The 24,395-nt window shown below is 42.0% G+C and overlaps 1 protein-coding gene across 2 annotated transcripts in view; it reads right to left on the reverse strand.

The window, feature by feature from the left end:
* exd3 (exonuclease 3'-5' domain containing 3) overlaps window positions 1-24,395 on the reverse strand; it is an 80,853-nt gene that overhangs the window by 193 nt on the left and 56,265 nt on the right. For both annotated transcript variants that reach the window (XM_060908977.1, XM_060908976.1), the window contains exons 19-20: window positions 4,283-4,349; window positions 1-1,096 (exon numbers count right to left, since the gene is read on the reverse strand). The exon at window positions 1-1,096 is cut by the window's left edge and continues 193 nt beyond it. In XM_060908977.1, coding sequence (XP_060764960.1) covers window positions 753-1,096; window positions 4,283-4,349 — 411 coding nt within the window. In that variant the 3' untranslated portion in view covers window positions 1-752. The remainder of the gene's footprint in view (window positions 1,097-4,282; window positions 4,350-24,395) is intronic.

Below are 24,395 nucleotides of genomic sequence, written 5' to 3' on the forward strand. Positions count from 1 at the left end.
TAAAAACAAAAACGCAGCCTATAAAAACAAAGTGAACACAAGTTGCACCTCGTGTACAGGATAGAAGTCTAACAACAACAGCAATGAGCGCTGGAACTCTCACATCGTCAGTCGTACCACGCAGTTCTGTAATTTCCCAACAAACTTGTAAACACAGAGCTGTCAACAGTGCTAATAAGAAATTCTAAAAAGAAATGGAGAAAAAATTAAATTAAAAGGGATATTACCATAAAACACATACAGCATGTCACTGAACTTCACGGCTAATTAATATTTAGCAGCTACACCCACTTTTTTTTTTTGTTTCATTTCTACCGGTTCATAACATGAACCTGAGAAGTCAAAGTTCACTTAGTGAGGGTCAGCGCAAATCCACGCATGTGTTTCACTTCCGAAACCTGACGTCCTTTCAACCTTCGGCGAATCAGTGAAGCTCCTCCACTGGATGGATTTAATTTGCCTTAAACACTCATTTCACTGAAAAAGAAAAACGGCTCACGTCTCTCCTCTATCGCCGTAGAAACATGTCAAGAAAACAATAAGGGCTCAACCATAAATACTGGCACCTCTGTATATTTTTTGCTCTATACTATTTAAAAGGTCCAATACTGATTCTTTGGCCATCCTGGGACTTGAACTCTCAACCTCCTGATATTTGATGTGATTTCATTTCATGATTTGACACTTTACAGTGTTCCAAGATCAGACTGTGACTTTTTTTTTTCCCCCCCAGCCCTCAAACCTCGGAACACTCAGTGCTTCCTGGGCATCATGTCGTCATCTGAAAAGTTCAGAACGTCCTGGAACTGAGAGAGCGCCCGGTCGAAGTGGGTTCCTTCCCAGAACACTTTCCCACAGCGCGTGCAGATGAAGTACTCGGGGATGCGAGGGAGCAGTCCGGGCGGAACCGTCTCCAGCTGCACCTTGGCTCCACCCCTGAAACGACAGGATTGAGTGTCGAGGGCCGAGCGAGGGGCCCAGCGGCAGTGAGGGGTGAACGCGGGCCCCTCCAGGGGCCTCCACCTGTTATAGTCCACCTGAGCGTCACATGGAGCCTCGCAGTCATCCCGTTTGAGCACCAGGTGCTGAATCAGGCCTGAAAAATCAGCACAGCAGCATCTTTTATCTCACTTTCCCCCAGCAGCATTTTCCCTCTTTCATTTTCATCATCTCAGTATTTTCCTCCCCCAAAGAATATTTCTCTTATGACGAATACGTTTTCTTCCTTCTGATTTCTGACAGTTCTAGAACGCTTCCATCTTTCTTTCCTTGCTTTTTAATACTGAAGCATTTCCTTTCTTTCTGCTGATTATAGCACATTTCCTTCCTCTTTTCCTTTTTTCGCTTCACTACTAATGAATCTTTATTTCTGATTGTAAAATAATTCCTTCCATCTCTCTTCACTTCCTTCTTTCACCCTTTTTCCTTCTTTCTACACTTTTCACTATTAATGAATGTTTTTTTCTTCCTTTCTTCAGTAGCGTACCGAGTATCTGAAGTTTATCTTTCTCAGCAGATATTTCGTAATCTTAAACATTTTTACAACCTTTAAAGTGCATATCACGGGTAAATTCAGGAGCAAGATCAGTGTAATTCTCCTATTTTATATTAAACTTTGGTCAAATATCTGTCACATTTTGTGCAATTTGTTTCCCTTGCGCAATACCAGAAAAATTCAGTTGAAATCAAGCCGTTTGAGGCGAATTGGTCCGCCTCTGAAAAAACTTGGCATCTGGATTTCCCAGGAAACATGGATTTCCGTGGCGTCGCGTGCGGGACGCCTCCCTCTGAATTCTACGTCAGCGCTGGTTTGTTTATGAGAAAACGACCTGGTGGTTTTCTGCAAATTTCTTCAACGTTATCACAATTATTAAAATGGTTAACAGATGTATCGTAGGAGGGTGTAGCAACACCAGTCTTGATGGGATTAGTACTCATCGTTTCCCAAAAGCCCGGACAATGAGAGAGAAATGGGAGCGCTTCGTGCGAGGCACCCGGAAGCCGAGGACCAAAGCAGAGCCGAGAAAAAGACCAGGAAAATCGGCAATTCACAAGCTGACTGTTGCCAGGGTAAGAAATGAGAGAGAGACTATACTCTAAATGAGGTGTTCCTGTGTTTGTGTGGTACACGGATAACGTTATTTATTGACGCACACAAAAGTAAACAACACGAAAGCGCTGGGTGATAATACACTTACTGAGATTAGATTAGACAGAACTTTATTGATCCCTTTGGGAGGGTTCCCTCAGGGAAATTAAAAAGGTACAGCCCACAGCCTGGTCAAAAGCAGCCATAGTATCTAAGTAGCCTTGCTGTGACAGAGTGAATCTCCTCACATGCAGTGGCTGCGTTTGCCCTTGGAGGGATGTAAACACAGATGGTGATGCTAGCAGCTAGCAGTCCATGTTAGCATCTGGTACAAGGTGTGTTAGCCATGTCTCCGTAAAAATAAATAAGCTGCTCTCCCGGTAAATCCGCTGGTTGTTCAGTGCAGATAGCTCATCGACCTTATTCAGCAGAGAGTTCACATTCCCCATGATAACAGAGGGAATGGATGGTTTGTCGCGCCACTAGCCTAGCCTTTAGCTTAGCCCCGGCTTTGCAGCCCCTGGGTTTCCTCCTCAGCTCCGCCGGGATGGGGTGTCGTGTCGTATCCCGACTCGTCCCATTGTTTTCAGGGACAGCAGCTCCTCTCTCGAATAAGCGAGAAAACTGGCTCCTGCTTGCGTGCTAAAGTTAAAAATATCCATGGGATATGAAGAAAAACACACACTGTCTTTGTAAGAAGAGCAGAAAAGTAAAAAGGTGGAAAAAAAAGAGGTTTAAAGAACTAAAAACGACAGAGCTACCGGAGAGGCAGCCGTCTCACACAGCGCCCAAGGTCACATTTTCTTTACATTTTACTTCACATGTATCGAGGGATATACGGCGTGTCAGGGCTTGAGATCTTGGGACCCGTCACACACATTAAATGTATATACACCCCTGCTTAGCCGATTCCATGTGTGTAGCTTATGGAATCTTTCTCCTACAGTAGCCAGTACTCTTCTAAATGAAGAAATATATAAAGACATAATAGTAATTAGAAAAAAATATGATTTGTGTAACAGTTAGATAGATGAGCACGGAGACATGAATCCATGGGTTTAGAAGCTCAGGCGACAATTCCATATTTCAATGCAGAATCGCTCGCTGCTAAACTTGGTCTACACAGACTGGGCACTGAACCCATGCAGGGTCTCGCAGCCTGCTGGCGCTTCCGCAGGTGACGTCACGAATCTGGCTCCAGACTCCCTTGGGATTTTTCCAGACGCATTTTGTTATTTTATGCTTTTCTGCTGTAGACAGATGGCCTTGTGCAAAATTACCCTTCTGGATGAGTGTGTAAAGGGACATACTTTCATATATAAACACCCCCCCAAAAAAAGACAACATGAAACTGGTCCAGGATACGCACTTTAAACCCCAAACCATCTTAAATCTGTCCAAAACACAAACTCCTCCTTGTTCACTACATATGCTCCCTACCTAGTGTACACTAGAAGTGTTAACAGTGTACTGTACACCTGAGGGAACCTGAACACACGAACAGTGAGACTCCTTGTAATTATAATTTTTTTAAATTAAAATGTACACTTGATATTCTTTCCAGCCAAAGTTAAAAGTATTGGCACCTCGACTACCATTAATATGAACTCCTTGCATTTTCCAGTTGATTAGTTCAGTGTGTGTGACACACACACACACAACTTTTAAGGAGGGTACAGCCTCATTTTGGAAGATTCAAAGCAGCATTTATTTCATCACCCGTCTCTGCCCTACAACCTCCAGTGAAACCCCGCCCACTTTCCCAGAGACTAACAATTAGAAGACAATGACTATATGATATAATTATTACAATAAATTGTCGTAGTATCTGTTTATAAAATCAGTGGACTGGTAAAACAATGTGAAAGATTATTTCTTTCCTTTCTTTATTTTCAAATGAACTTGGTTTATCTATTAAAAATATATTCAGGAGCTCCGCCCTCAACCCCTCCCTCATCAGCTCTGTACTTTCAGTATCATTAATTGCCGATTCCAAATTTTTTGAAAATCTCAAATAATAAAAAAATCTCTGTATTCCTGCAACATTCTCTTTCGCACACACCACATATATTTATCATTTCTACCATCTGCCCTAATGACGTCATCAAAGCATGTTTACCAAAGTAACAATTTCTTGCTAAATGAACTCACTGGAGTCATCACTAGTTTGCAAACACTCATTTATTAACTCACCTCGTTTGTTCATCATCTGAGTCATGTCTTCTCTCGGCAGCTTCAGGTACTCATCATTATTGCATGCCTTTAAAGAAAAGACAAAATCCTGATAAATTACACCAATAAAGGTTTAAAAATATGTTTAAGGTTTTAATGTGTCAGAGTTTCTGAAGGAAAAGATTCAACAATAGTTAAAATGTTTGTCATCTAAACCCCAAAACTTCTCTCCAAACTTCATTAAATTATAGATTACAATAAGCCCTCTGAGGAACACATCCTCTATAAACGGAAATTGTTATTGCTGTAACAGGACTGAACATTTAAAAATTCTGTAAGGCAAAGATGATTTAAAATGTTTGTGAAAATAAAAATATTTCTGATAAACAGCAGGAAAAAAAAATCAAAGAAACATTTTTGATGTTATTCTTTATCTTTAAAAATATGAGTTCTCTAAAACCTAATTTTTAAAATTAAAAATTTAAAAACAACAATATTTTAAAATGTTCAAATTTAAAGCAGCGATGTGTTGGGGTGAGAGCAGAGAGTCAGGAGGGTCACTTTGTGAACTGGAGTCACATTGCACATTTCTAACAGTGTCATAAACCTCTCTCACACACACACACAGAGGGTATGAGGTTAGTGGATGTGTCTTGGTGATGTTCACACCCCTCTGTAGCCTTTGTTTTGTCTGTGGAGTCTTCACAACCCCCCTCCCTCTGCCCCCCGCCCTCATCAACAACACTTAACTGCTAAAAGCCTCGTCACGGTGTCCGATTCCCACCCTGACACCAACACGGTCTCTCTCTCTCTCCCACACACACACACACACTCTCTCTCTCTCTCCCACACACACTCTCTCTCTCTCCACTTCTACTCACTCATTCATAGAAAACCAGAGTCCAAATAATCTGCAGGAATTTATTCTTCCTCTCTCATCTTTTCTTTTGACAGGAATCTACAAAGTTTATTTATTTTTGAACTGGTAACTTAAACGCAGATGTTTTCGGTTGCTGGTGTAAATGTTTCGCCTGGAGCTCGGGTTCAACCTCAGAACATCATGTTTACTGTCACTGTGGAGTTTTACACAAACCAACTTCACCTCTAAATATTATACTTTTATATACACATACTGACATCATTTTCCAATGAAGGTGATGTGTGTGTGTGTGTGTGTGCGCGAGAGAAAGACTTTTCAGCTGCAAAGTAAAATTTAGCAAACTTGTTAATGCCCAGTCTCCTTCACACAGCACAGCATTCATCTCATCTTTAACTGATACACAAAGTGCTGATGAGGTTAATTACAGCACCAACACCTTCATTCTCGCTTTTACTTTCTTTCTTCACTTTGTTTTTTCCTTCCTTCCTTTTGACTATTACAGAGCAGCTCACTTTTTGCACCATGCAACTGTTGTTTTTTTTGTGCGTGTTAGTATTATTGTTATCTGAATAAACTGCACATCAGTTCTGAACAGCATGAAACGGATGCATCTCTCTCTCTCTCTCTCTCTCTCTCTCACACACACACACTTCATTGAGGTGGCATGAAATGGTGCAAGCATGTGTGTGAGAGACAGAGACTGACACAGGTGCCCTCTGCAAGCCCTCACTGCTCACTCTCACGCTCTCCTGAATGCACCTTGAATGATCCACACACACACACACACACACACTGCGGTGGTGGCGCAGTGAAAATACCAGCAACTATTTACCCAACTCCTGAGTTTCCCATGCCAGTGCAAGTCAAAACCTGCTCGAGCCACACACACAGATTATCCCAGTCCTGCCTCACTTTCCACCCAGTGTGTTTTTTTCACTTTGAGAACCACACACACGCCGGCGAGGAGGTCATGACTAGATGGATCCCTAAAGCGAACAGGACACACACACACACACACTGTTTTGGTCATCATTTCCTGTTCTTCAGATTTTTTTTTCCTGAGCATTCTAAGAAGGTTCTAAAAATGAAAATGGACCAGTCCTGCATGACATCATGAGTGATCTATCTATAGATAAAGAGGAGGACACAGATCAGCTCTGTGCCTGGGGAATAAAAACGTTAAAACTCAGACACACGTCTCATCCAGACTTTTACACTCCGCTGTGAGTCTCACATACGGCTTTAATCAGGAGAAAGTTTTTCTGAATAAGACGGTGAGAGACCGCAGACAGGCTGAAGGGTGGGGGTGCACAGGGAAAACACGCTCGCTCTCTCTCACACACACACACACTCGCGCTCCCATGGGAAAATCCTGGACTGCAGCACACAGGAGGCAGGCCTGCACCAGGGCCAGGTCATGTGACCACCCAGCCAGCCAATGGCGTAACAGAGCTTTGATTCAAAACGGACACTTCCTCAGTGTGGGAAATAAAATACGTCAAACAGTCAGAGTGCACAAACTAACACTGTCAGAAAAAAGAAATCAGAAAATCAAATCAATTTACTGCTTTTTTTAAATTTATTTACTTCTTTTTTGCATTTCCCTTCTTTTTGTGTATCCAAAATTGTGCAAGTTTTTGTTGTTGCAGTTAATGAATCATTTTGTAGAATAAATAACATTTTGCATTAAATTTTTTCCTCACTCTTTAGAGGAAAATAAGGATTTTATAAATATTTATATACAGCTCTGGAAAAATTAAGAGCCCACTTCAATTTTTTTCTTGAAATCAGTATTTCTATGTACGGCAGCCATTTCATTCCAGTGTCTGTGCTGGAATTCCAACACAAGCACAACGCATTTTACTTAATGAGACACTGATTCAGTGATCACCTGAACCAAATCTTATTTAACGAGGAAAAGTATAAAAACCGCTGCTGTGGTCAACATGATCCTCTTACAATAGGACCAGTTTGAACAGAAAAAACAAAAACAAAAAAACCCAGTGCGAGCAGGACCTTAAATTTAACTGGAATACAAAAAAATCTAATCGTCATGACAAAAGAGTTAAAAAGAAAAGTTTTGAGTGAGAAAAGAAGGGCTCGGTTCTGGCTTTACTGGCAGAGGGATACAGTGAGCGTCAGGTTGCTTCGGAGTTGGGCAGTTCATAAGAACAAGGTCAAGCAGTAGACATTCAGGATAACAAAGTTACAGACTGGCAGAGGGCGGAAACGACTCTCCACTGACCGGGATGATGATCAACTCCTTCGAATGTCACTCAACAACTGCAGGATGACATCAAGTGACCTACGACAAGGACGGTTTGAAACGGGCTCCTCCGGGCGGGGTTGAAATCATGCAAAACTAGAAAAAAAGCCCTTCATCAATGAGAAGCAAAGAAGAGCCAGGCTGAGGTTTGCTGAAGACCATAAGGACTGGACTGGAGAGGACTGGAGTAAGGTCACCTTCTCTAATGAGTCCAATTTTCAGCTTCTCACATCACTGGGTCGTCTAATGGTGACAAGGAGACCTGGAGAGGCCGACAAGCCACAGTGTCTCACACCCATTGTGAAACTTGGTGGCGGATTGGTGATGATCTGGAGGTGCTTCAGCAAGGCTGGAATGAGGCAGGATTTTGTTTGTAAAGGACACATGAGACATCAAGCCATGTACAAGGTTCTCCTGGAAGTAAACTTGCTTTCTTCTGCTCTGACAGTGTTCCCCAACTCTGAGGATTGGGTTTTCCAGCAGGACAATGCTCCATACCACACAGCTGGGTCAATCAAGGCGTGGATGGAAGACCACAAGATCAAGACCCTGTCATGGGCAGCCCAATCTCCAGACCTGAACCCCACTGAAAACCTCTGGAATGTGATCAAGAGGAAGATGGATGGTCACAAGCCATCAAACAAAGCTGAGCTGATTGAATTTTTGCGCCAGGAGGGCATAAAGTCACCCCAGAGCTAGGTGACTTTATGCCCTCATCCCAAGTTCAAACATTAGTATTGTGTTGTTTAAAATTGAACAGGATCTTGATTTCTGTGCATTATTCAAGGTCTGAGAACACTTCATCTTTGTTATTTTGCCCAGTCGTCATTTTCTGTAACTAAATTCTCTAAGTGACAATATTTTTATGTGGAATTTGGGGGAAATGTTGTTAGTAGTTGATGGAATAAAACAAACAAACAAACAAACAAACAAACAAACAAACAAACAAACAAACAAACAAACATTCATGTTTCTCAAACACACACCTATAAATAATAAAACCAGAGAAACTGATCATTTCGCAGTGGTCTCTTGATTTTTTCCAGAATTATTAGTTAAATAAAAATAAAATCAGTTAAATTTATCAATTTAACTAATACATAAAATTTATAACTAAAATAACTAAAATTAAACTAAACAACTAAAATGAACTAAATTAAATTAATTAAAAATTAAAATTAAACTCAACTAAAATTCATAAATTTTATTTTTATAAACCTCATCTCATCTCATTATCTGTAGCCGCTTTATCCTGTTCTACAGGGTCGCAGGCGAGCTGGATCCTATCCCAGCTGACTACGGGCGAAAGGCGGGGTTCACCCTGGACAAGTCGCCAGGTCATCACAGGGCTGACACATAGACACAGACAACCATTCACACTCACATTCACACCTACGCTCAATTTAGAGTCACCAGTTAACCTAACCTGCATGTCTTTGGACTGTGGGGGAAACCGGAGCACCCGGAGGAAACCCACGCGGACACGGGGAGAACATGCAAACTCCGCACAGAAAGGCCCTCGCCGGCCACGGGGCTCGAACCCAGGACCTTCTTGCTGTGAGGCGACAGCGCTAACCACTACACCACCATGCCACCCATTTTTATAAATAAAAATGTTACATTTTTAGAGACTATTAAACCACTCCTAAGAGGGTGCAAAGCAAAAAAAAAAAAAAAAAGCAAAGAAAATTGCAAGAAAAAACAAAACAAAAGCAAAAAAAAAAAACCTAAACAAAAATCACGATAATAAATTATATACTTTTGTCCTTTAATGAAAACAATTAAAGCAAAAATGAAGATAAAATGTGTGTTTATTTTTAAGAAGTTTAAAGACTTTACTCTCATTTGTCTCCCAGGACATATCCTGGTGTCTAAATCAAACTTCTATGATAATATCCATGTAACAGAGCTGTGTATAAATATTGGCACCTTCAAGGCACATACAGCCAAATTCTAGTTTAACCGTTTTTGATAACTTGGCAAAACCGGCAAGAACATACATTTTCATTTCAATCAGAAATTCATCATCAGATGGATTAAATAACACATCAACAAAATACAGCTGTTTTATAGTTATTACAGCAATAAGTGATGATTTTGCAGCCAAACGCAGTTAGCAAAGCAGTCTAATATGCTGTCAGTGCTGCAGATTTGCGTCCCGCAGGAACATCTGTGTGTTTTTCTTTTAACAAGAGTGTGATTTAAATTAGTGTGTGAGGAGTTTTGATGTCTGGTAAAATATAATTACAAAACAGCTGGAAACAATTGACTTCATTCATCAACATGACATTATATTCTCAGTGGCCACTTTAATAGGAACGTGTTGTTGATTCTAAGATCCCTGTTCTCGGCTGCAGGAGTGGAACCCAATGTGTTCTTCTGTCTGCTGTTGCATGCTGAGATGCTTTTCTGCTCACCACAGTTGTAAAGAGTGATTATATGAGTTACTATATCCTTCCTGGCAAAAAAATAAATAAAAAAAGCTCGAACCACCTCAAATCTGTCCATTTCCCTCTGACCCTCTCTTATCAACAAGGCGTTTGTTTCCACCCACAGAACTGTCGCTCACTCACTCAGTGTTTTTTGTTTTCTGCACCATTCTGTGTAAACTCTAGAGACTGTTGTGTGTGAAAACCCCAGGAGATCAGCAGCTTCTGAAATACTCAAACCAGTCCATCTGGATCAAACCAACACCCATACCACAGTGAGAGAAAGTCACACTGAGAGATCAGTGTTTCCCGTTCTGATGTTTGAACATTGTGAACATTAACTGAAGCTCTTGATTTGGATCTGTGGGATCTGATGCGTCGTGCTGCTGGCGAGGGATCGGCTGATTACAGAACTGCAGGGGGATGTAGGGGTGTTCCTAATAAAGTGACAGTGCACAAATTCTTGAAGAAAACTTGTCTAATTTGAAGTTGTAGATCATTATATTTTGGTAAATTTTCCAGTTTTGTGAATTTCCAGTGTGTCCAGTTGGTTAAATTTAAAGTTGGTTGAATTTCATTAAGCTTTTTATTATTTATTTAATGATTTCTGAAATAATTCATATCTGAAGCAGGTTATTATTAAACAGATGACTCTGAACTGCGGTTTATTTGCATCCTGAGCTCAGTTTGGAGTTTAATACTGTATAATACACTGTAAACCACATGGAGCTCTGAAGAGAATCAGGTGATGAGTCGCGGGTTTTTTCCACCATGCAGCAGGTTTCTCCTCCACACCGTGTATCATGACAACACATAAACAAACACTTCACTACATGCCTGCACACACTGTGCATTAAATATTACAACACAAACATGACTGGTGTTGTATTTCAGATCGGTCTTTGTCTCTAGAACACTTGTTTGAAGTTCTTGGTCTTGTCTTGGAATTTAACGTGTTTTTACTCCGTCTTGTCTCGATCTCGGACAGAAGCCCCTTCCCACAGCCTGTTCAAGATGGGAATCTCACACCTTTATTCCGCCTCGTGTTCTGTATAAAGTGTGTGAATGTGGAATGGGGGGGTGGCGTGTGTCGTTCTGCCTCTGAACCACAGCAATTGGTACCAACAGAGCCAGAATCAACATCTGTGTAAAAAGGGACAGCCGGCACGGTGGGACAGGGGTGTGACGTTTCTGATATTGACGTTTTTCTTCCCGAGACCAGCGCAAATTCAAAAGTTTGTCTCTTTTTACTTCCTACTTCTCTTTCTCCTCTAACAGATTTCGGATCCACAGTAACTTTGCTTGTGTTGGAAGAGAGGTATAAATGTGACGGTGAACAAAAACACCTCAAAACCCACTGTTATTGTTTTGAAAGCAGCGTCTGTATTCGTATTTCTGATGTGGATTATGTTGTGTGTTACACTAGATGCCGGGACACAGTGTAAAAACACACACACTGGCTTCATGACGGCATTATTTGGTTTACTATAAAACAACAAAAGATGGAATATTATGGAATCTTCTTGATGGTAATATCATGGAATATCTGCGTAAAAAGGACTATAAAGGACATGGGATTTTATTTCAAAATTGGACCAGACTACAACTGCACGACATCACTAAACTGTAGGATTTATTTGTTAAAATCATTACTGTGATTGGATGTAAAACCTCCTGTGACTCGGTGCTAATTTGAAATTATCTGCTCTTGCTCCCCCCCAGGCACTGGTCTCGGTCTCATCTCTCGATACACTCTGGTCTTGGTCATGACTTGGTCTTGGTGGCCTTGACTAAAACACGACCAAATCCTGAGTATTTTTGCTACATTAAAAAAAAAAAATCTCCTTCTGCAACTAACTGCTGCTTTGAGATCCAACAAAAAAGCTTCAGCACATAAAAATGTTGATGTTGACCAGAAAAACAAAGTTGCAACATTAACCACAGAACACTTGACTGAAAGTTGCAAGGCCGTGTGTAACCGGACTCCGGAGCGCTCGTTTGTTTGCAGTAAAGTGCTCGGGGTCGACCTCCTGCCTCCTCAGCTACGTCGCATGAAGGTGGTTTTCATTAGCAGGCTGTCAGTGCTAATAGCACGTGTTATTTTTCACAGTGTGAGAGCGAGTGAGTCTCCAGACCTTATCTTTGGTAGTGCGTTGGAGACTACAGCTGATCACAAACCGTCAAAAAAAAAAAAAAGAAGCAGCTCCGAGTTGAGGCACAACAAATAATGGAGTCTCACAACAGCATGTGCCACTTTTTAAACGAGTAAAACAGTTACATACATGTTATTTACCAGCTGGGAGGTCCATATCGTGAAATACCGTGACCGAGGTCTTGAAAGTACTGACCGAGGTCACGGTATTTCACCATACGGACAGACCTTAAGCTGGTAAATAATTTTTTTTTTTTTTTCTTTCCCAAATTCTAACAGAAAATGAGCGCACCTGAACTGGAAAACCGAGCCGAGCTGCCATTTTGAATCCTCATTCTCGGCTGTAATGCAAATGGCTTCCTCCTCGGTATACAAGTGCACTTTCATGGCAGGAAAAAAACTACATTTTGCCGCCTATGTAGTCCCCTATTTATATAAAATCGAGTAATTCAGGATTCAGCCATGTTTTTGCTCAGCGTTAGCAACAGTTTCAGGTTTTTAGCTTTCTCCTGAAATGTTTTATTTTATTTCTTCTTCCTCAGGTATAGTACAACTCGCTTTCGCTGTGAACTGTCGTTATCGCTATCCATGATGTAAAACTAATGCTATTCTCCTGAGAAATGCTGGCAAACATTTATAAGATTTTTGATAAAAATCTTATAAATCTTATTTTAAAAAAAAGATAAACGTTGAAAAAAAATTGCTACTATGTTTGTTGTTGTGAACGAGCGAGTCGCCAGAGGTCCGTATCTGGAGTCTGTATCGTAGGATACGGACCCGCTTGCCAGCCAATCAGAGAGCAGGATTTGATGGAAACCGGACCGTGAAAAAAATAAATCTCATTACTTATTAGTGTTTCCTGCTTATTTCTGATTGGCTGGTGAGGTGATAAACATCACCCTGTGCAACAATCACTTTACGCATTACACGTAGTCAAGATGTACATTAAACTCCTCTAAGTGCACAGTTTAGGACAGATTAGGTGCCTAACATAATGATCCAATCATTTAGACTGAGGATTTAAAAAGAATCAAATGAAACGAATCAAAGCAACAATTCTAAATTATCAAAATATGACGCGTAAAAAAAATTTGTATTTTTAAACCAATATGTAAATCACTGACGAGTGTACCAAACACATTTGTCCATAATGCTGATGCTTTTATTTTAAGTTCGATCTACTGCAGATTCAGGACACATTTGATCACAGAACCACGACAACGCCACCATCAGAAGCACAAGAGACTTTGTACAAGAATTAATGGAAAAAAGTTGGTCACGTATCAATGAAACGCTACAACAATGAACCGATACATATCGTTTCAGATTCAATGGCATCATCAAATACGTATCAAAATCATATCAAATCATGTAAAAGCCGGAGGTTCATATCTCAACGACAGACTTTATACTCGTGTTCTGTAGCCCCACCCACAACCATGATGTCACAGATCCCTTTCTGAACTGCTCTCAGGGGTCACGTCAATCACATGACTCACACATGCTAGGCTCTGCCCTGATGATGGACTCCAGGAATCTGATATTTCCCCCACAACGGATATGAAGCAGAAAATCAAGACAAGAGATCACTAATCTAGAACTCGGGGTTCTCCAAACGCATTAAATGTGTTTCTACTGAAATATCTGTGACGTGTTTTGTGATTCTGGTGCCAATTTGTTACATGGTGCTGTATTTTCATTATTCCTGTGAGAAGTTGTTAGCGGTCGTCTTCTGCTCTGATTCCTGGAGAAAAACGAACGAAACATTTGAAACCATAAAGAGATAACGAGTCATTTTCCATGCTAGCGCCTAAAAACAAATGGTCTTTTCTCATTCAGCAATGTTCAGAGTCCTATGAAGGAGAAACCCAGCGCAGAAGTAATGGACACTGAGAAAATATTTGATTCGAAGTCCCAGAATGCACTGCAGCTACACAATGGCGGAGGCGTGGCTCAGCTAGCTGCCAACCTAAAAGACTAAAGTGCCGCTGCACTCATTCACTTTAGGTCGAGATGAATCTAGGGGTAAATCTCACCGTACTGCTATGAACAGGAAGCGGAAGGGGATTGTGGGTAACAGAGGAAACTGTTAATGCCAATTAAAGAAGTTTAAACTTTACTCCAAAATGAAGATGATCACATGTTAATCATCAATCAATAATTTGCTTTAAAGCTTTTATATAGAATTTCAGATGGGTTGTAGGTCTGGAGATGTCCTGAGATTGACAGGAGAGGAAGTGCATTAGAGAGAGAGAGAGAGAGAGAGAGAGAGAAAGAGAACGCACAGGTTCTCTTGTTCCTTCACGCCTGATTAACCGTGACAATCGTCCCATCCTGTTTCCCAGCGCAGTGTCATGGGAGCGCTCGCAGATACCAGCGTATTTCACACTCGCCGTTCATGCTGCCGCTCCTCGCCTCACTTTCTGTTCTGAAGCGACACACATTCAGCAAACATGTGGAGGAACGTCCTCTGTGAACTGTGACTCATCCTCGGCTTCTCGACAACCTTGGGCCAAGTTCGGGCCTGAGAAACATGCCGAGCCCAGCCCCGCCCACACCTGCACCTGCGGCCAATAAGAGCCAATTCACCGCATACCAGGAGGGAAGATACTTTTTACGCAAATGTCAAGTACTTTCCACCTCTTTCACACGTTCTTAACTAATCAGACAGTAATGGTTCTGTGGGTGTACAATTCCAGGGAAACGTTCAGGACAGTCATGAACACAATACGTTACTGAAGAGGAATTAATACTTTTTTTTTTTAATCCTATGACACACTGTGTACTTGTGCTAGCAGGATCAGTGAAGTTATGAAGAAACTGGATTCAGAAATGTATGGCTTGAAATTAGAGATGCATTGATCCTTATACAGTGCTCATTTACTCATTACTCGCTTTAATTAAGAAAAAAAAGTGGCATCACTGTGTCTTACGGACCCATGCTCATGAGGGGAAGGGCTGTATACGGGTCATTCTAGAATTCGGGGTACATTTCGCGTCTCGGAAATAAACCTTTTGTTATTTTCCACAAGACAAATCTTTACTGAATCAGTTTTGAACAATAATGCAAATTATTATGACAAACTTTGACCAATAGTGATGCCTGATGTACAGTTTAGACCCAATTTATTCATAAAACATTAACTAAATGATGACACCCCACCCCCCACCTGCACCGAATGAGGTCACTTCCTCTGGTGGGAAACTTCAGAAAGGCAGCGAGATGTGTTCTGTTTCTTCTCACATTAATTTGAACAAATTGTTGAGGATTTTACACCAACAGGAGATTAATTATTCGTCAACTCGGTTATTGTGATATTGGAGTGAAACACTCATTTAAAATAAATAAATTAATTAAAGGGGCGGCACGGTGGTGTAGTGGTTAGCGCTGTCGCCTCACAGCAAGAAGGTCCGGGTTCGAGCCCCGTGGCCGGCGAGGGTCTTTCTGTGCGGAGTTTGCATGTTCTCCCCGTGTCCGCGTGGGTTTCCTCCGGGTGCTCCGGTTTCCCCCACAGTCCAAAGACATGCAGGTTAGGTTAACTGGTGACTCTAAATTGAGCGTAGGTGTGAATGTGAGTGTGAATGGTTGTCTGTGTCTACAGTGGGTACGGAAAGTATTCAGACCCCTTTACATTTTTCACTCTGTTTCATTGCAGCCATTTGCTAAAATCAAAAAAGTTCATTTTATTTCTCATTAATGTACACTCAGCACCCCATCTTGACAGAAAAAAACAGAAATGTAGAAATTTTTGCAAATTTATTAAAAAAGAAAAACTGAAATATCACATGGTCATAAGTATTCAGACCCTTTGCTGTGACACTCATATTTAACTCACATGCTGTCCATTTCTTCTGATCCTCCTTGAGATGGTTCTACTCCTTCACTGGAATCCAGCTGTGTTTAATTAAACTGATTGGACTTGATTAGGAAAGGCACACACCTGTCTATATAAGACCTTATAGCTCACAGTGCATGTCAGAGCAAATGAGAATCACGAGGTCAAAGGAACTGCCCAAGGAGCTCAGAGACAGAACTGTGGCAAGGCACAGATCTGGCCAAGGTTACAAAAGAATTTCTGCAGCACTCAAGGTTCCTAAGAGCACAGTGGCTTCCATAATCCTTAAATGGAAGAAGTTTGGGACGACCAGAACTCTTCCTAGACCTGGCCGTCCAGCCAAACTGAGCAATCGTGGGAGAATAGCCTTGGTGAAAGAGGTAAAGAAGAACCCAAAGATCACTGTGGCTGAGCTCCAGAGATGCAGTAGGGAGATGAGAGAAAGTTCCACAAAGTCAACTATCACTGCAGCCCTCCAGTGGCCCGACGGAAGCCTCTCCTCAGTGCAAGACATATGAAAGCCCGCAGAGAGTTTGCCAAAAAACACATGAAGGACTCCCAGACTATGAGAAATAAGATTCTCTGGTCTGATGAGACGAAGATTGAACTTTTTGGCGTTAATTCTAAGCAGCATGTGTGGAAAAAACCAGGCACTGCTCATCACCTGCCCAATACAATCCCAACAGTGAAACATGGTGGTGGCAGCATCATGCTATGGGGATGTTTTTCAGCTGCAGGGACAGGACAACTGGTTGCAACTGAAGGAAAGATGAATGCGGCCAAGTACAGATATATCCTGGAAGGAAACCTCTTCCAGAGTGCTCAGGACCTCAGACTGGGCCGAAGGTTCACCTTCCAACAAGACAATGACCCTAAGCACACAGCTAAAATAACAAAGGAGTGGCTTCAGAACAACTCTGTGACCATTCTTGACTGGCCCAGCCAGAGCCCTGACCTAAACCCAATTGAGCATCTCTGGAGAGACCTGAAAATGGCTGTCCACCAATGTTCACCATCCAACCTTACGGAACTGGAGAGGATCTGCAAGGAAGAATGGCAGAGGATCCCCAAATCCAGGTGTGAAAAACTTGTTGCATCATTCCCAAGAAGACTCATGGCTGTACTAGCTCAAAAGGGTGCTTCTACTCAATACTGAGCAAAGGGTCTGAATACTTATGACCATGTGATTTCAGTTTTTCTTTTTTAATAAATTTGCAAAATTTTCTACATTTCTGTCTTTTTCTGTCAAGATGGGGTGCTGAGTGTACATTAATGAGAAATAAAATGAACTTTTTTGATTTTAGCAAATGGCTGCAATGAAACAAAGAGTGAAAAATTTAAAGGGGTCTGAATACTTTCCGTACCCAATTTATGTGTCAGCCCTGTGATGACCTGGCGACTTGTCCAGGGTGAACCCCGCCTTTCGCCTGTAGTCAGCTGGGATAGGCTCCAGCTCGCCTGCGACCCTGTAGAACAGGATAAAGCGGCTACAGATAATGAGATGAGATGAAATTAATAAAAAAAAAACCAAATATGATTAAACTCCATAAAACTGTTTTTATACATGCCATGTGGTAGCTAGTTTGAGGTTAGCATGTGGAGTTAAGACACAGAATAGTGGGAAAGGTCAACTCTTATTTTCAATTCTGTTAATGGATTGCGAGTTTAACAGAGTTGACGATGACTAACAGAGTCGACACTTGAAATGTACCCACAATTATAGAATGGGCCATAAATATCTCCATCTATCTTGTGGCTATGTTTTACCATTTCGTTCTGAATAGAATAACCCGCTCTTTATTAATGCATCGCTCTCATTTACGCCACTGAAACCATCTGCATCTGATGGTACGGACAACAGCACAGAGCTACGATTTAACTAAAACAAGGGAGCGAGTACTGAACTAGTGTGTGTGTGTGTATTCTTTTCTTTTCATTTTTCTCTTGTGGGGCTCCATAGTATCCCCGTTTGAAATTCCTGCTGCGAGGAGAATGGTACCGTACAGTCCGGGTCCATTCTCGAGAAGGGAAAGACGTCAGAGCGTGATGTGCCCCGGAGGAGGCACCCGTCAGTCTTCACCCTCTCAGATAATGGGGTGGAAACTAACAAGAACTAAATTGGGAGAAAGTTGAGTAAAAAACAGACGAGGGTGCAGGGTTAAAGGGTTAATGACGTGGGTTGAGAGCGTGAGAGGGAGACGAGGGTTCAGGTCCCACAGCTCTATGGATTTTAAAAACAAATTTCTTCAGATAGAACTGCTACAATTCGTTCAAAAATTCCTTCCTCAGTTTTTCGGTAATCAAACCCGACTCTGTTGTAACGAGAATCCGCATGCTGGATCCAAACATGGATTAAAGTGAGCCAGAACAATCCGGAACATCGTTACAGCACGCTCAGCAACACGGACAGGGTAAAGATCAGCGCGATCTGCTTGTACATGCTGCGTGATAAAGAGCAGGAACGGAATTGCAGTCACTGCGTCACAGATTCAACAAGATCAAAAGCAAGAGCCAATCATGTTTCATCTTTAAAAATAACATCGTCCAGTTTGTTGTCCGCAGTGTGATCTGACTCGAGATGAGCGAGCACAGAGTCAGGAATGTAATCAATCAAAATCATTTCCTCGACCTGAACTTGTACAGATGGATGTGGAAGTATACGATAATCCTACCTTTAATTAAATGTACAGATTTGTTTGTGTGTAAACACAGCTAGCTTGTTGGTGTGGTGATGAAGTTAGCAAGGAAGTCCAGAGTGACATCAGATCTGGAACATTTTATCCCCAATCGCAGCCACAGACAAATCAGGATAATGTGAGATTTTTCAATTGAAACTGTAACCTGCTCCACCACCTCCACAGTATCACCTCCACCTTCCACTCGGTGTGACTGATCTCAAACAAGCATTGATGACTCTGCAGGCGTAAAAGAGGCCTCATTTTGTGGCTGGGAAGAGCGTGTGAACGAGAGGGAACGACGTTTATCAAGGCAGAGAGAAAGGAACACATGCAAGCAACAGAGAGGAGATAAAGAGGAAATGAAGGGGAAAAGGGGCATGGGGTTAAGGGCTAATGATGGAAAAGACTTCAACGCTCCGGCTCTCAGGATCCATGCCAACCAGAGGAAGAACAAAAAAACAAACCAAAAAAACAAACAAAAAAAAATTACAGAATGACAGAGGAATTTTTTTTTTTTAAATTTTGATTATTTTATTTACACAGCACTTTTAACGTCACAAAGCTGCTTCACAGAAATCTTGCTAGGGTGTAGGCTTTATATCCCGAATGTCCAAGCCAGTGGAGACAATGTTGAGGAAAATCTCCTGAGGAACCAGACTCAAAAGAAGCATCTAACTGAAGAGACACGAAGCTTATTTTCTGCAAAATTGGTGCAATGGTGGCTGGAGCACAGTCGTGATTTACGACTTAAAGCAAGCAGGGGTGCCAATACTTTTAGATTACCATCGATGGAAAAAATAGTAAAATACAGAGAGAAGAAATTTGATCATTTTTAAAAACCGTGGAATTGTCGTGTACGAGACAGCATTTACTCCTATATGGTGTCCCACTCTGTGCGGCGAGCAGGGATAGTGACGAGTTCACCGTTCAGGACTCGTCTGAATACGACGACGATTTCACGTGGGAAAGAAACAAACTTGAACTAAATATCAGTGACAAGAAAATGTGTCTCTTGGTAAATGAATAAAAATAAACCTGAAACCTAACATTTTAAAATGGATTGAAATTATAAAGAAAAAAAAAGAAAAACGGCTCGAGTCAGACGCATTTGCGGAGCGGTTCTCGTCTCGTGTTTACCCAATCAGTGATCTGTACTCCTAGCTCTTCTTCTAGCTCCACCCCCACGTCTGTCTATTCACTTTTCTTTGAAAAATTCCACTTAAAATCCAAGTTAAAAACAAACAAAAATGAGTTTACATTTCACACAACCAAAACTAGTAAGTCTACTATCACTTTAAATAAATATCACATGATTTAAATAGTTTATGAACAGCGTTGTTTGGAATCTTATACGAGAACGGATCCTCGTTTGCAGGTATTTCTGCACAGTGCACCCAAAATACAAAAAGTGTTGCAACATTCAACTAAAGGTTATACCTCATCAGTTCTGACTCCCAACGAGGAAAAAACAAAGAAAACACCCCCTCAACTCGGAATTCCTACTTGGGAACTTGAGATCCGTTTATAAAATATACATCACTCATCACAGTTAGCTGGCTAGCTTGTTGCTAGTAAAAGCTGTCTGTCCTGCAAGCTGGCCTAGCGGTTAAAGTGTCTGCCTCTTGACCAGGAGATCCTGAGTTCTACTTGCGGTTGGGTCATACCAAAGACCATCTTAAAAATGGTACCTACTGCTGTCTGGCGAGGCTCCGCAATATAAATGCGAGTGGGGAGTCAAACTCTTGCGGTTACCAGAGGACCCCCCCGTAACCCTAGCTGTATAGGCGAGAGGGCTATAGAAGCGGAGATCGGCACCACGCAATGCGTTTTAAGGGCCTGGTTAGTACTGGGACGGGAGACTGCCTGGGAAGACCAGGTTCTGGCATGGGAAGGACTCTGACTTTGATAGAAGCGTCTGTGTTTTTTCCCCCACGTTGTAGCTCATGGTGAAATGTGACTCTGAGCCCTGACTTCCTGCTGCCGAGGCAAGTCGAAAGCTCAAAAGTGATGTATGAAGTTGCGCAACTGATTCATGATTCTGAACGAATTCTTTTGTCAAGGCAAACCTGAGATTATAAGCCCCGCCCTCAAAAACAAAACCACAATATTTTCTGGAGTATTCAAGTGTGAAAATGGACTAAACATCAGAGGACGTGTTCTGGGTGGAAATCAGGACTATAAATGAGGGGGTGAGGGAAGGGGGTGTGATGGGAGAGCTGAAGGTTGTGTGGTGTGAAAGCAGTGAGGTGAAATCTAAAGAATGGCTGGTCTGAGAGAGTTCCTGTGTCACAGACCCCAGCTCTAACCCTTCACCCCTCCCTCTCGCTCTCGTCCCCAAGCCGGCCCCAGTCAATTCCCCCGGGCCTGAGGCAAGTCCCCTTTCAGTCTCCTGTGACACTCATTATGAGTGTGGGAACTGAATCCGGCCCTCAGTCCGTGCCCCCGTGGTCCTTCTCACCCCTCAGCAACCTGCCCACCCACCCCCAATCCACCCCCACCAGCCCGCTCTCTCTCCTACACTGATATGATGAGACCTGCTCCAGCTCCAACATCCCTGATATCTCCCAGCACAGAGCTGAGAGCTGTCGCTCCCTTTCTCCATCAAACATCCCCCCCCCTCCACCCCACCAACTACCACCACAAAATCTCCATCCCTATCTCTGCACCGATAACCATGGGAACGGCTGTGTGGGAACCGACCGGCTCAGCTCACCAAAATAGATCCAGAGAGAAAGACGGGGAAAAAAAAGTGGAACAGAGATGGAGGAATGTCTCCTAGGACAGGGGGCGGAGTTAGACTACTGATGGACAGGTAAACCTTTTGTGGCAGCACGTCACCAAGCACTTTATTTCTCTCACACTACAGCAGTTTACCAAAGAGTCTTACAAATTTTTTATTTATTAAAAAGAATACGTCATGATAAATGTAGTTCCTGTTCTCGCACTCATTCCAGCAGCTATAAACAGTCGCTCCTACTGTTAGTAGAGACGCAATAACGTTTCAGAATTAATACAAACCTGCGCTACTGTCAGAGCAGAGCTGCTGTTATGGAAAAGTAATCAACACTTTGATTAACAGGGATTTAAAGTGGAATGAGGAAATCAAAAGAACAATGGCTCAGGCATGATGTGAACACTGAAGAGGTGAAAGGTGCCCAGGGTTAACCTTCACCCTGCTCCGCCTCTTCCTCATGCGTAAGCAACGTAAATGCGTTCGTGTGGTTCTTGTGAGAAAAACCAATCTCTCCATCCGGAAAGAAGAGAGATAGAGGAATGAGCGTGTTGTCTTTTTTTTGTGCTTCACTAATTTTCCATTCCACTTTTATCCTGTCTCTATGGCGAGGTCGGGCGCTCCCGCTCTCAGAGCCGTTCCCAGGCCGGATCGTCTGTCCCACAGGAGGAACCTCCGCTCGACCCTTCCCAACACGGAGCATGCACGCGCGCACACGCACAGCCATCGATAGCATCAGCCCTGGAAGCTCTGCCAGCCACTGATAACTCCGCCCCCTCAACCCCCCATTCCCAAGCTTAATGTGCGCGTACACACACACACACACACACACACACACTCTCTTCTGCTTGACTTTAAATGCTATCAATGCAACACACACTTCTATTCAGTGGCACGTGCTATTTCACACCTTCAGAAACAGGAACAGGCCTAAATGAGAACTCTGTGGTTCTAGCTCTGGTCCATATTTCACCAAACTCCAGGAAAAACATTAGCATTGTAGAGCAACGTCAACACTGTGAATCCAACATGGACGTTTTGTTGGAAGGATTGTTTCAGGCCGATTAGCAGTGTAGTTCCTCCGCTCACATCACCTGCAACCAAACAACTAACAAACAACTGCCACAATTTACTCCCAAATTATGGAACATTACTGCCTCAGCTCGTAACTAGCGCAGCTAGCGTAATGGTGAGCAAGATAATCAGATTAATGCAGACAAAATCGTGGTGAGAGGACGACTCAGTGCAGCTACAGGTCTCATCCTCCACAAATCAACTCCACTGAAGACTTGTCTGGTTTGATCCTTTAAAGGTTCCCAGTCAAAGCTCTTTATAAATTTGGAACCATTAACCATTTAAGTAAGCAAATGTGTGTGTGTGTGTGTGTGTGTGTGTGTGTGTGTGTGTGTGTGTGTGTGTGTGTGTGTGGTGTTGCATGCTGTGTAACTGAACAGCTACAAAACTCCAAGTACTCAAAGCCCCACCCAGCTCTCTCTGCCCCAGACCACTAGATTTTCTCTCACACGCGTCCCTCCTTTAGCAAACACACAATTATGGGTCACTGATTGTCTCCCTGTAAAACACACATACTGTCACACAGACGCAGACAAAAACACACACAAGCTCTTGCGTTCCGTTCTTCTGTTTTGTTTCTCTCTCTCTCTCTCTCTCACACACACACACACACACACACACACACACACACACACACACACACACACACACACACACCATTCCCATGGAGCAACAGCAGCCACCACAACTACAGTAACAGCAACATTTACACCAGTCTTATTAAAATGGCAGATATATAAATAATAAACAGTGTGTTGTTGGTGTTGTGCTGTTACAGGAAAATAATCAGTGTGATAAAGTGTGGGACTTAAAGGGACCCATACAGCATTTAAATATGATCAAAATCAATAGTACAAGCCCCAATTACAGCAAAGCTTCCCTGCATGCAAAGCGCGCGCAGCGAAGCTCCATACTTAACAGAATATGGTAAAGCATCGACCTGAATTTTAACAGCTTTTGCAACCATGAGACATTTGTGCATACGAACAACGAACGTGTACCGCCACAGGATAGCGGATTGTAAGTGCAAAGCAGCATCTCTCAAACACTTGACCACTAGACAACGAAATTTGTACCTTTATTTCCATAAGATAGATGGGTTTTATCCAGCGCTTAATTTTAATTTGCTTTTTAAAAAATAACGTGGGATTATTTACTAACACATTTTACACTCATCAGGAGCTCCACTTTTCGGCAGTGCCTAAAAATAAATAAATAAATAAATAAATATTTATATTTATTCTACCAATATTCACTGGATATGAGCAATCGCATGCTCTGACTGGCTACTCTACTACTAGGATATCAGCTCATATACCATGAGTAGAGAAAATCAAAATGGTGGAGTGTGTTACTGAACCAACCAAGGATGAAATAAAAACTCTACTTGAAAACAAAACCCACAAAATACAGAAAAATGGAATAAAAGAACACATCTTTATTTATTTTTTTTTATTTTTCAAGAATTATTACATTTTTCTAAAATTGCTCCTGTCATTTTGCCAGTTTGTTTACATTCTAAGCGGAAATGATTTTGTCGGACGTTTTGTATAAAGTTTTTATTTATCGAATTTGAAAAAAATACAAATGCTCCGTTTTTTCAAAATCCAGTGAATGTGGAGAGAATAAAACAGTTATTCCACTCAATCTCGGTGCTACATGCCTCGTCACCCATCAGCTCATGTACGACTTGATTTCATGGAATAACTTAATTATATATGAACTTGACATTGAAAATTTGACAGAAAATTAACCTTTTTTTTTTTTTTCCTTCAAGCAAGGCAGCTTTTTGACCTTGGCCTAGATAACAGTCTCTCTAACTTGTAATTACATGTATTTAGCAGATGCTCTTATCCAGAGTGACGTACAACACGCCCGGAGCAGCCTGGGGAGCAGTTGGGGGTTTGGTGCCTTACTCCAGGGCACTTCAGCCATACCTGCTGGTCTGGGGAATTGAACCAGTAACTTTCTGGTCCCAAAGCTGCTTCTCTAACCTTTAGGCTATGGCTTCCCTCATATTCATGTATTCACATGCTTCACTTATATTACATCTGAACTAAATATTTACACCGTTATACCTTTCTCATA

The sequence above is a fragment of the Neoarius graeffei genome, chromosome 25 (assembly GCF_027579695.1).
Source record: "Neoarius graeffei isolate fNeoGra1 chromosome 25, fNeoGra1.pri, whole genome shotgun sequence".
In the NCBI taxonomy this organism is placed as follows: domain Eukaryota; kingdom Metazoa; phylum Chordata; class Actinopteri; order Siluriformes; family Ariidae; genus Neoarius; species Neoarius graeffei.